The 12,320-nt window shown below is 38.9% G+C and overlaps 1 protein-coding gene across 3 annotated transcripts; it reads left to right on the top strand.

The window, feature by feature from the left end:
- The first annotated feature begins 283 nt into the window (after positions 1–283).
- axdnd1 (axonemal dynein light chain domain containing 1) lies at positions 284–12,256 on the top strand. 3 transcript variants are annotated; one of them, XM_056379544.1, is made up of 26 exons: positions 284–487; positions 1,117–1,259; positions 1,355–1,458; positions 1,850–1,943; positions 2,450–2,535; positions 2,637–2,693; positions 2,877–2,985; positions 3,617–3,738; positions 3,992–4,132; positions 4,363–4,467; positions 4,819–4,939; positions 5,322–5,423; positions 5,561–5,727; positions 5,976–6,045; positions 6,635–6,854; positions 6,995–7,211; positions 7,828–7,921; positions 8,707–8,897; positions 9,175–9,265; positions 9,473–9,616; positions 9,941–10,024; positions 10,500–10,544; positions 10,715–10,816; positions 10,927–11,018; positions 11,447–11,586; positions 11,694–12,256. In XM_056379544.1, exons 1-26 carry the CDS (start codon positions 418–420, stop codon positions 11,807–11,809), a joined length of 3,027 nt encoding a protein of 1,008 aa, XP_056235519.1. In that variant the 5' UTR covers positions 284–417; the 3' UTR covers positions 11,810–12,256. The 3 variants fall into 3 exon arrangements, with proteins under 3 accessions (XP_056235519.1, XP_056235518.1, XP_056235517.1); XM_056379543.1 differs by having other exon boundaries at positions 1,114–1,259; XM_056379542.1 differs by having other exon boundaries at positions 1,111–1,259.
- The last annotated feature ends 64 nt before the right edge of the window (positions 12,257–12,320 follow it).

The following is a 12,320-nucleotide window of genomic DNA, read 5'->3' as shown; positions in this document are numbered from 1 at the left end:
ATGAAACATGGAACTTGTGCTTCATCGGTTCGATCCACTTAAATAAATACAACCTATGTAATGAATCATTTCATTCCATCAAAAAATGTCTGTTTGTGAATTGGATGCGGTAATTGGTTAGAATAAAAAGTAGATTGAATTTTTTTTCTTTAAGATCGTTCCCACAATTATAACAATCAAAAAGTACAAATTTAAAGGCCACAAAAAGTCAGTGTAGCTGTAATATTAAAAAAAAGTGAACAAACTTCAGCGCTAGGCGTTTCCATGGCAACGCGACCAGGAAGTCAAAGGCGAAGTAGAGGGGAAGAGACGGTTCAGTTCTGGCAAATAAAACTAGCTTATTCCCTTATGACTATATCAGAGTTTGAGAATTTTATTGCCAAAGTCTTAGTATAACATCTCCACCGTGATTCCAGTATGTCTGCGTCCATGAGAGCCAGTTCAGCGCCAAGTTCATCGAGGCCAGAGCAAGCACTGGACGCCAGAGGTGAAGTTACTGTACAGTCAGTGGGGGAGGCTAACATGAGCTAACAGGTGGATGATAGACAAACATAAGACTTGCTGATGTTAAGAGAACATCACTCACACTGCCAGGGTACACATCATTTCACATATTGAGTAAGATAGATAGACCTGCCACATAAGCATTTGAGCAGTTCTACATTTGAAACGTTTGAATTGAGGACAACAGAGTGGGCTCACATCAGTTTCTTTCAAAGATAAATACAAATTCCCCCTCAATCTTAGTAACAAAATCATATGTTCTCACCATGTTTATCATGACTATAGTGTTAAAATGTGGAAGTTACAATTTTAGGAAATAAAATGGAAGAAGAAAAGACAAGAATTTTATATATATATATATATATATATATATATAAAGTAAATTAAACAAAAAGAATGAATGCCTGGATATACTTACAGATACTTTTTGGTTGTGTAGAGTTTAGCAAAAAAATATTCTTGAGGGAAACTATTACTATAATACTATATAAGTTATATATGGAGATATCAAACTATGTGACCTAGACACATACCATCCTTTCCTAAAGGTTAGTGTCTGAGATATACACCTTCTGCTTTTATTGAGCTTGATCTTATTTTTTTCAGTAGCAGAACTGAATTTTCAAGTCCCAGCAGAGGGCAGAAATACACAGCCCCCTCCTATCAACATCCCAGATGAACTGCTGGTCAGCCTTACCTCCACTGTCTACAACAGGAGCACACTGGGGCACACTGCACACCATCGGCACTGCAAGGTACATTCAAGCCCCATTTTTATATAAGAGGGTTATGTCTGTGTGGCTGAAATCAGTTCAAACCAGTGTTCCTAAGATGACTTTGTATTTCACAGGGCTGTGGAATCAGACGGCCAGATGCAGTCTGGCATCACCCACTTGGACGCAAGAAATACAAATACTTTCTAGAGCAGCCAACGTCCCTGACTGGAGCAGGCAGGTCAGCCAGGCAAACAAGATAGATGTAGCAACATAAACAATGTTGTTACCTCACCTAACCCTAACCCTCCAAAGATTTTATTAGAACTTAAGGTCAATCAGTAATTAAAGCAACACATGTATGTTTTATCTTGACACTAATACAGGACAGGGTAAATACAATACCAGTTTTGTATTGATTTTGTGTTTGAAGAACTGGACATCTAGTAAAGCTGCATTAATTGTATGTTATCTCTGAAGTCAGTTATATTTAATCGGATAATACAATAATGAATGTAGAATCACGGCAACATGAAGCATGTGTTACAGTTGGTTTTCTGCAATCTGCAGATGAAATAAGAGACTAAATGTGTGTGTGTTTTTAATTTTTTGTTTGAACGGTTTCCATACAGGGATATTTCGTTCCTCTGTGATGCTATGGTAACTCAGAGGAAGACAACACCCCTCCCACCACTGACTGACAGGAGTGGTATTGGTGACACACAGGTAAGGTGCTTCAGCTGAGTTGTTTTGGCTTTTTAACCATTTTCTGACAAAGGTTCCAGTGAATGTGGCTTAATTTCTGTTTTCAGTTTTTTTTATAAACTACTTCATAGTGTCTTTTTTTCCAGCAGGAGCATATGTGGTATAACACAAAAAAGAAAAAGCAGTACTTAAAAAAATAAAGAATTACCCAACAGATTCAGAGTATTTCTGTAATTTGAGTACAGTAACTCAAAAGTTTGTTTAGAAGTTTAAAACATGATGCTGTTTTTATCGCTGAGCATTTGCTTCTGCACTTTAAACGAAGAACAATAACAGAAATTTGATATAATTCAAGATTGTTAAATTGATTTTCCATATTCAGTAATAACAGGATTTCTAGTAGTCTTAAAATACTGTGATTTATTTAACAGTACTGAGTTTGAATTTATTGCCATCCCTCTACATCTACATTTACACAAGTAGGCTGTACAGTGTGAGGTGATAATCACAGCTACCTTGTCTTACAGAACTTCAGTGTCTCAGAAAGTCTGATCCCTGAAGAATATCACATTGTTAAAAACAAAGGGCTGCGGAGCCTTGAGTTCTATGAGGAGTGAGTCTGCTTTATTATTATGTTTATCCACTTTATCAATTGTCATATTATCATTGTCAAATTGTTTGTCTGTCAACTCTCATGTTGCATCTCTTCCTCAGTGCGTTCACAGTACAGCTGCAAGATGACGAACAGAAACTACGGATCTTTCCTTCACTGTGAGTTAAAGAACATGAAGAAGAACTAGGATTTTTTTGACTGAATTAGTAATATTACAGCTTAATGGTAGGCGGTAATAGAACTATATGCCATTGGGTTGGCAGAGGGCTGGTAAGATAATGGATGAATGTTGTCAAGGAAATGTGTAGTAATACAGATTTGTGTGTATGTTGTGAGTCCAGGAGGCCTAGTGGCAGACTTGAAGTGGTCCAGCTGATGAGGATGATGGACGACATGCTGGAGAAGGCCGGTGTGGATCAGCAAAATGAGGAGCTGACTCAGCTCTCCCAGGTAGGCAGACAGATAAGCAGAATGTACAAGGCTTCTGTGTGCCTCTATGGCTGACAGTTTTGCTGTGCTGAATTCATTTACAGAGAATAATACATACTTGTACAACTTTTAAATCCAAAAATGGGCCAAAATCTGCAAAACTACAATGGCACTCATTAGAGCGCATACCTCCGCCAAGGCCAAACAATCCTACAAGACATTTGGTCTCATGTATAGCTTTACCTATTTATTGTCTACAGACAGCTGTATGGTTTTATTACCTGAAATGATTACGTCAGCATTATTCAATTCATATAGCTCTACAGCTGCTGTGTTGCAACCACTGTTGTTATTTTGTAGTTTTATTTGTTGCATGTTGAATTAAATACTAATGTAAGCATTCCTAAATGCTGCTGGTGCCTTATGCACTGTTACTTACTGTTAATAATAAATACAACTCTGTGTGTAATGCGGATTCAGCATTTTCTTCCACCAAATCTGGAATATTATCTGGATCTGGATCTGCAACAGATTTTACAAACTCGTAGATCTCAACACTATAAATATGTGGGTTATATGTTTTATGTCGGGATTTTTATAGAAATATAGCCATCTGTACACTGTAGAAACAGTGCAATGAAATGTCTTACAGATGGAGGGTCTGCTGGAGCTGGTGCAAGTTGAGCAGAACATCTACAACATTGTTTTCCATGAACTGATCAGGCAGGTCAGCGTGGGCTGTGTTGAGCGGGGACAGCTGCTTGCCAAGCTCAGGTTAGCTGTCAGCACATTTTCAGCTTTGAAAACAGTTAAAACCAGATTATGGAAATATGTAAATTAGAACTAAATAAAACATGGTTCTCTATACTGTACAAAACTGTAGACTGTATTAGCTTTTTGTACCTCAAGTTAATTCTGAAACATATTTTGACAGATAGTTTAGGTGAAGTTTGACATTTTCAGAGAACCTTTTCCAGTAATGACCCAGGAAGCCTCTTTCCCAGCAGTTCTTGTGTGTGTGTATCAGACAGCGCTACCAGTCCTTGCTGGAGCGAATCCCCCGCCGTCTGAAGGCTCTGCACACGGAGGCAGTGGCACAGCGGGCTCTGGACCGCCGGCTCACTGACGAGATCCATCGCATCAAGACTTCCATCCAGCAACTCAGCACGTAGGTTGGTCATGGTCAGGCAGCTGGATCATGATGAAAGAAATTACTGTGTGCTGTTTAGCACTGGAGGGCGTTGATGGAGTGATCTCAATTTTAAGAGGAAATAAGAAATGCAAGAAATGAAAATAATAGCACTTATTAGAATGTGTGAATATGAGAAATGTATGTGTGCTTATTTCTGAGTCTATGTATATGTGTGCTTATGCCTTCGTGTCTGTTCCTCTTTACAGGGAGCTGTCCAAGATCAGAGACCATGATGCATTTGTTTCCCAGCAGGCAGAGCGCGCTCACTGGCAGCTGGCTGAGTCGCTCGATCAGACGCACACCAATTCTGAGTCAGTCCGAGTTTCATTTTCATCAAGTTGATACATTCCAAAATTAACCAGCTTGAACATTATGAACATTATTTATCTGGTTGCAATGAGTGATACACTACAAGATTCTTCCAGTAGAAGAACCTGTAATTTCTTATACTTGTAATGCAGTGCATCCCTGTTGTTATGTCCACAGTAGTGGTTACTGTATCCTTTATCAAAGAAAATGTAATTTTAGATGAGAGAACAAAAAGCCAATTTTGAAGATATTTAATGTAACTTAAGTGCAGCAGAAATTCAGTAAGCATGCAGTACAAAAGAACAAACTCTAACCAAGTGTTCTCTCTCACATTGTCCATGTGCTCTTCTCAGTGTGGTCCAGGGTTACCATGAGCTGTATGAGCTGCAGAGAGGTCGCCTTGAGGCTCAGCTGCTTCAGATGACAGAGGAGAGAGACTGTTGGAGCCAGCTCACCTTCTGCCTCGCCCTCAAGGTGTGTGAGCAGTGATGTAGTTTTTTCTTTCAGTTGGACTCACCTCATGTGTTTGCAACATGATACATAACAGAGTTACTGGCTTTGGTTGTACAATCAGGAGGAATGAGAAAGTTATTAATATGGATAGATACAGCCTGCTTTGCTGGAGGCCCCAGCTGACAATATAAAGTGTTAAAGCTGATGGTGTGAAAAGGCCATCCCTGCTACATTTTTCAATGAGTTTTCACAATGGGCTTGTTAATGGCTAATAATATTTTTAACATTTTCATCACTATAAGTTTTGGGTTGTTAGCATCAAATTTTTACTTGAAGATGCTCAGTAAAAACAATATTAATTGTTGATCCCAACAAGTACAGCATGTTTTTCTGTGATTGTCAGGTGATGAGTGTGAAGAAGCTGCAGCTGGTCAGTCGGCTGCATGTCTACGAGCAGAGCTGGTTTCAGACAGCAGAGCACTGCCTCCTCTACCTCACTTCAAAGGTAACAACGCAGTTCCACCTTCCTAACATTTTTTTATATTGCTCAAGCAAAAACACTCAACATCGCAGATGACTCTCTGTAAGTGTCGCTGGTGGTTCAATTAGACCCTGACTATAACAGCGACCATCCCTCTGTAGGACACAGAGGACCTAAATATCATCATGGAGCTTAGTAACTACTGGAAAGAGCAGCTGACTGCTTTCATGTCCCAGATGAAGAAGACAGAGCATGCACAGTTTGAAGAGATCTTTGCCATCCAGCAAGGCATCGCCAAGTGGCTCACCTTCTGCACCACACAGAACAAGTAAGCACAAGTTGAGATGCCAAAGAAGATTACTTAATGATTATCTCTTATTATATAGTATGATTAGTTAAAAAAAACCTACATATAATTTTGAAAATACTGTAACAACTTAATTTAGGACTTTCACTGTGTTCAGCGTCCAGTACAGTGAAGAGGGTTAACTCAGCAAAATACTTGAGAGCAATTTGTAGAAGAGGAGATTAATCTGTGTGTGTATTCTGTCAGTGATGCTCTTTCTCTATTTCAAGGTGTCCTGACCCAAAATGTGAGAAAATTTCACTGGAAAAGATTCATGCTGATTTAACACAGTGGTCAAATGTAAGACACCACATTAACTCCCTGTATGTGTGTATTTTTCATTATGGTTGTTGATTTTATCTTCCCGATATTTCTCACTTTTTGTCATCAAGCTGGAGTATTTCTGACATGTTTCTGATTTCTAACATTGTCATCATGTATTTGATCTGTGTCAACTCTGTCATGTTTTTGATCTAATCCTGTCATCTAATCACTTTCATCCATCGCATCAGACTCATCTCTCATAATTATCGTCACTTGTTACGTCTGATCCGTGTCGGCTATGCCGTGCATCTGTCTCTATTATTTCATCTGTGTCATATGTGTCCACCACTCATCACTCATTACTCATCTTTGTCATCTGTTTGAAAATCTTACACTAACTGCAAATGAATTATCTATGAAAAGTTATCTACAATGCTCTTATCTTAGCATAACACTTGGTTTCATGTTCAAACAATCCTAAAACCATTATTTCTCTGTCATTTAGATTTATTTAGATTATATTCCAAATATCTAGTGGATATGTTGGTATGTTTGAGCCATCCAGTATGTCCAGTCAACAGTATGTCTAAGACTAAGTCTTCCTCTATGTTCTGTTTCTCTTCAGATGTTGGCCCTCCAGTGTGAGCGCTACCAAGGTGAGAAGCTGTTCTGCTGCCAGCAGACACTGAGTGAGCTTGGCCGTGTCCAGGAGAGATGGCTGGATAAGAGCCTTCAGCTGTTCAGAAGACACTCTTCTCCTGATGGTGAAACCCCTGGAAGCCAGCTTGGCAGGGTCCTATCTGAGCTCCTCAAACAGCTGGACACACAAGTCAGTGGAGAGAGTGGTGAGGGCCAATAGAGACACAATTTTGAGCATCTTCAGCATCTTCATAGATCTGTGTTTTTTCTTGGGTTTTCTTAATATTTTAATGGGTCTCATTGTGGGGGATTTCTTAGGATATGGACTAAAGTGTTGCTGTTTCAGGGGTCCATGGACAGATCACGTCACTGCTCGGCTTCATGGAGTCCTGGGTTTCCAAGCTCAGTGCAATGATTTGCCGGCCAGAATTGATGCCTGTGTCTGATTGGCTAAAGCTAGAGAAGGCACTACACAAATGGCTGAGTTTTGCTGAAGAAGCCTTACAGAATGTCTCCATCACACAGACAGAGAACGAAGGGGACAAAAACAAGTCTGACATATAGTATGTTTTACCTTCAATGGCATTACTAGTTATCCTAAATAGGAATCACACAATTATATCTCTCAGACTTTTAAATGTATACTAATCTTTCTCAAAATTAATAAAAAAAAATATGCATTTCATTTGAAAACAGATGCCTCATTTATCAATAAGTTTGTAAATTAACAATTATGATGAAAATTTTAAATATTCTTAAATACTTAGTTACTACTCTGTATGTATTTGCATATATATTAATATGCAGACTTGATTCTCAAACACTTTTAAGATCTGTGATCTTTTGGGAGAAAGTCTTTAATCAATGGAACAAAAAATATTTTCTAATTTGTGTAAATGAAAGCTGATTTTTCTGTGTTCCCCCTTGTATGTAATGTAAATTTCTACTTTACTTCTAAGGGTCCAATTAATATATTTTTTTAAAATTTGAAATTTGTAGTTTCTCTAGACAATCTTATATTCATTGCTTGTTATAAAATTTGATTAAAAGACAGTTTTATTAATGAGCAGATATAAGATAAATTAAGGCCAGGTGTTTAATAGTGACATTTTAATATTCCCAGGTAGTTCTTTGTCATTGATCTGAAATGCTCTGTTGTGTGTTTGTTTGTTCAAACAGTATAGAGACAGAGAGTGTGTTAGACAAAGTGCAGAAGTTCATAACCAGCCTGTCCAACTTCAGTGATGGTGAGAATCAGAGACTCAGTGAGGAGGTAAGTACCAACCAGGTTCAGTCACACTGTGAAGGGACGTTTGCATACATTTATAAAATGTTGAAAAAAGTTAATAGTCACTTAAATGCCTTCACATCAAGTTATCACATCAGCCCCATGAAATGTGATGCTCAGGAGTCGCACGGACCAAAACCCTTCCTAAGAAGGGTTGTGTTTCAGCAACTGCTGTAGGTGACTAAAATGCTAGATTTACTACATTTTTAAATATTTTTGAATGTGTTTGCTTACTTGATTGTGCATAATTATTTATCAAGAACGAATTAGTGAAAAAATGATTAGTGATATTGTTTTATTTTCATAAATATGCCACTTCTATTCAGACTTTAGCAAGTGGTGTTTCGCCATTTCGAGTTGGAAATGGAAGGTAATCTAGTCCACATCTCTATTTCACTTTTTTTCCCGCTCTTCCCTCTTTCTGCCCTGTCCTTTGTACTGTCAGCTTCACTTCCTGAGCTCTGTCTGCAACATTTCTCTTGTGGATCTTCTCTGCCATTTAACCCACATAATTCCATGTACCACAACCTTCTTCAGTGATTTCTGTTTGCTCTTTGTATAACTCATTCGTTTTTACTGTTTACGACTGAGCAGCTCTACCAGGGCGGTTGTGGTTTCAGTCCCTGTCCCATGTTCACAATAGTTATTGAGGGAGAGGAGACTGATATTTCAGATAGTTTTTCGATTTGTTTTCATTATTACAATATCAAAAGATGTACTTGTATGTTACAAGGTGCTGGCTTGAATTTTAGTGTTTCCTTTCCTGTCAGGTCACTTCTATTCACATGGGTCAGACCCGTTGGATGTTGGAGCTGTTGGTCCTCATAGTACCTGACGATAGTGAGAACCAGGATCAAGAACCTGAACACCAATACATTACAAACATCTCACCACAGACACTGGATGAGGATGCCAAGATCCTGGCTGAGAAACTTGACTGTTTTTCCAATTACATCACCAGGTACCAGAGGTTGTTACATGTGTTACAAATCAAAGCAGATGCCGTCAACCAGATTAACTAAAAATCAGTGTGTAGTAAAATAAGTAAAAGTTTTTGTCTCACGCCAGCACTAAATTGAATCTTACTACAGAATACAGTGATAACCTCTTCAGGGTATACATATACACACACAAATGAAATGACAGCTAAAGTATCTTTAGTATAGTAAGATATCTGAGTGGGAGAGGATCAACATAGGAGGATTCACTCATTGGGAAATGTTTGTTTTTGACTCTAGCTTTTGTAAGCTGATTCTGGAGGAGGAGACTTTGCAGAACCCACATCAAGCTGAGGGTGAAAATGAGATGAATAAGTGCAGAGAGCTGCAGGTAAACAATAATCTCACAAAAAATAACACTCGTAATGCCAGGGCTACATGTTTTTACATTTCACATAACATATTGGAGCTTAAAGTACAGTCTGTGTCCCCCTGGTGATACTACAACAATTCACCAGGGGGAGACAGACTGAAGGTCAGACCTTTTAATTGCAAGCTCAGTTCAGCAAACCTACATAATGTGTGTGCATGTTCTCAGAGGGAATGCGTTGACTGGAAGGAGACCTGTACAGTCCTGCTCTCAAAGGTGAAAGGGTGTCCTGTGGAGCTGCCTGTCAGACTGCCTGCTGCCACTTCCAGAAGTAATGACACAGTCTCTCCAGCAGACAGCAGGGAGACTCTGGTGAGGATTCAACTCAAATACAACCCACAGGAATGTGTTATATTGATTAACGATCAGAAGAACACATTTCCTGAAGAAGTGTGTGGCTCTTGTTGGTTATATATTTTAACTTAGTCATCTCCATTATTGGACTTGACTTGACTTGACTTGAAAGCCTGGTGTCAGGTAACAGACAATTATATTGATGCAATGTTAAAGAAGTAGAGCTGAAATCAGAAGAGACAGATTGCCATTGTTCAAATGTCAGAGTTAACTGTAGTTAGGATCATTGCTTCTGATTTTGATGATGGCTTTGTGTGTGTGTGTTTGTGTGTGTGTTAACAGGTGAACAAAGAGATTTCAGCAGAGCCTACAACAGACAGTGGGGTCACAGAGGTCAAAGATGAGACTGAGGCAGAATCAAGAGATGTGAGTCACTTTAACACCTAAGGGGAGTGAGTGAAAAGCTTACTTATGTTACTACACACTTCAAATTCTCTCGTGAGTGAAAGGTTTGAGGGAAGGGAAAAGGCATCATTGCTGTTGTTAATAAAGTGAAGCAGGCTGTTCTTGTAGTTAAACACTCTTATTTAAGCAGAGGATCGAGGTTAAATCTCCTGTGTTAACCTTTACCTGCGTTAAGGTTGTATTATGCTGCACTTTCAGAGTCCAGTAATGAATTTGTGAACCTTCTGTCATTGTTTTTATACCAATTTTTAGTTGATTGTTTGCTAATTTTTGTTATGTGAAATGTAACAATGATGGGCACATTGTTGATTGGCCTAGTGCATAAATAAATATCATGTTTGTTGAATAAAGGCAATTTACTTATAATTGTAATCCCTGACCAGTCCTGTTGAGTTTGGATAGTTGTGATGATGATGGTACTCTTGTGTGTTCACAGAGCACTACTGAAGGACATGAATTACAACAGCAAGAAGTTTGTGAGGTATTGATAATTCTTCCATGAAATAGACATCATTTCCATTATTGGACAGATTGAAAAAATCTGATCTAGTTTGTCTGGAACTGCGAGATTAGACTTTTTCATGGTGTGAAGATTACAGGGAAACACTGTATCAACCACACTAAATGAACACTGTTATTGTTGTCCTGCAGGGGGAGCCAACAGTTTGTGAGACACCAGTGGTGAAGCTGATCGGCTATGATGGACATATTATACAAAGAAAACTGGGAGAGAGCACTATCTATCTGAGTGGGGTTAGACAAATAAAGCATTCACCTATCCAGAGCATGCCTTTTGCTTTGTATTGAACTGAGCCTGTCTGCCTGTCTCTCTGACCATCTGTATGTTTCTGTTTGTCTGTCAGACTGATGAACTGGTCGTATCTCCAGCAACAGACGAAGCTCAAAAAGCTTTTAGTGATCTGGCCACAGTAGGATTACTGCAGCAGGAACTGCAGTAAGTTTACTTTCTTATTGTTGTGTGGAACACTTACATATTTTTGGAATATTACTAATACTATGATAATAGATCATCCAGATCAGCTTCTGGTGTAAAAATCTAGGATTTTTCTCCCTTATGTATTCCAAAACTGCCAGTGTGTTTTCCATGACTGCTTCAAAAAAGGACGACAGTGACGATAGCAATGTGTATGCCGTTTTTGAATGATTTTCCATTTACTGTTTGAAACACTCGCTGGCTATTAGCAGCAGTTACCACCATGGTTGAATATCCATCTACAATAATACATATATCTGATTTGCTGTCACCATCAGTCACTATGGAAATAACTTTGTTGAATGTCTACACATTAGCTAAGTTTCTTTTGTTCCTCCGAAATGGAGAGAGGACCTTTATTAACTTGTGGATGTGCATGTGTTTGACAGTGATTCTGAGCTGCGGGTCCAGGCTGCTGAGCAGCGAGCCCTGAAAGCTGAGGAGGCCCTGCAGGCAGCATTGGAGAAGATTCAGGACCTAGAGAGACAACTTCAGGGTCAGCCCAGTCTGGAGCCCAAAAGTAGTGAAGGTAGCAACTAAACAACTAAGTCTAATGACTTTTAACTGAGGAGGGGAGACAGTAACACACAGGCTTAGTGTAGAAGCAGTAAATGTTTTTCTCTGTTTGTGTTGCAGAGAAAAAGAAAACACCACCACCTTCCCCACCAGCAGTAGCACCCCCTGCTCCTCCAAAGAAAACAGCTCCCGAGGCCAAACCAACAAGCAGCACTAAAAGGACCAAGAAACGCTGATCTGACATCTAATTAGAGCATGTTACGACTCTGTATGTTTGGGACTGTCCAATTAATGTCGAGGGAACTGCTTTTCAAGTCATTTGTATGATTTTATGTATTGTGTGTTCACTGTTGGAACAAGACCAGGGAGGAACACAACACCAGCCCATGTATTATCTCACAGGTTTTCAAATTAGTGTAGCGTACATGAATAAAAAAATAGGAGAAAACTAAAATGGTCATTAACCAGTGCTGCCTTAATATTCCCAGTATCAGGAGGTTGTCCTTATTTAAATTACATGGCTGTTGTATGAAAATGAACATCACTTGGTGATGTTGTCTTATATTACGGCTTGCTGTGGCTTTGTTTAACCTCATATGTTTTCTGACGCAATGTAGAAGCAATTTTATTTTTGCTTTCTTCCAAAATTGAAAGTTTCTGCAGATATTACATTTTAAACAGTTCTCTTCCTCTCTGGACCTTTTTTCTAGACTGAATTGTGAAGATATTTTTGTATTTTAAACACAC

The sequence above is a fragment of the Seriola aureovittata genome, chromosome 6 (assembly GCF_021018895.1).
Source record: "Seriola aureovittata isolate HTS-2021-v1 ecotype China chromosome 6, ASM2101889v1, whole genome shotgun sequence".
Taxonomy (NCBI): domain Eukaryota; kingdom Metazoa; phylum Chordata; class Actinopteri; order Carangiformes; family Carangidae; genus Seriola; species Seriola aureovittata.
Note: the sequence above shows the minus strand (reverse complement) of the source record. Positions and strands in the feature narration are given on the sequence as shown.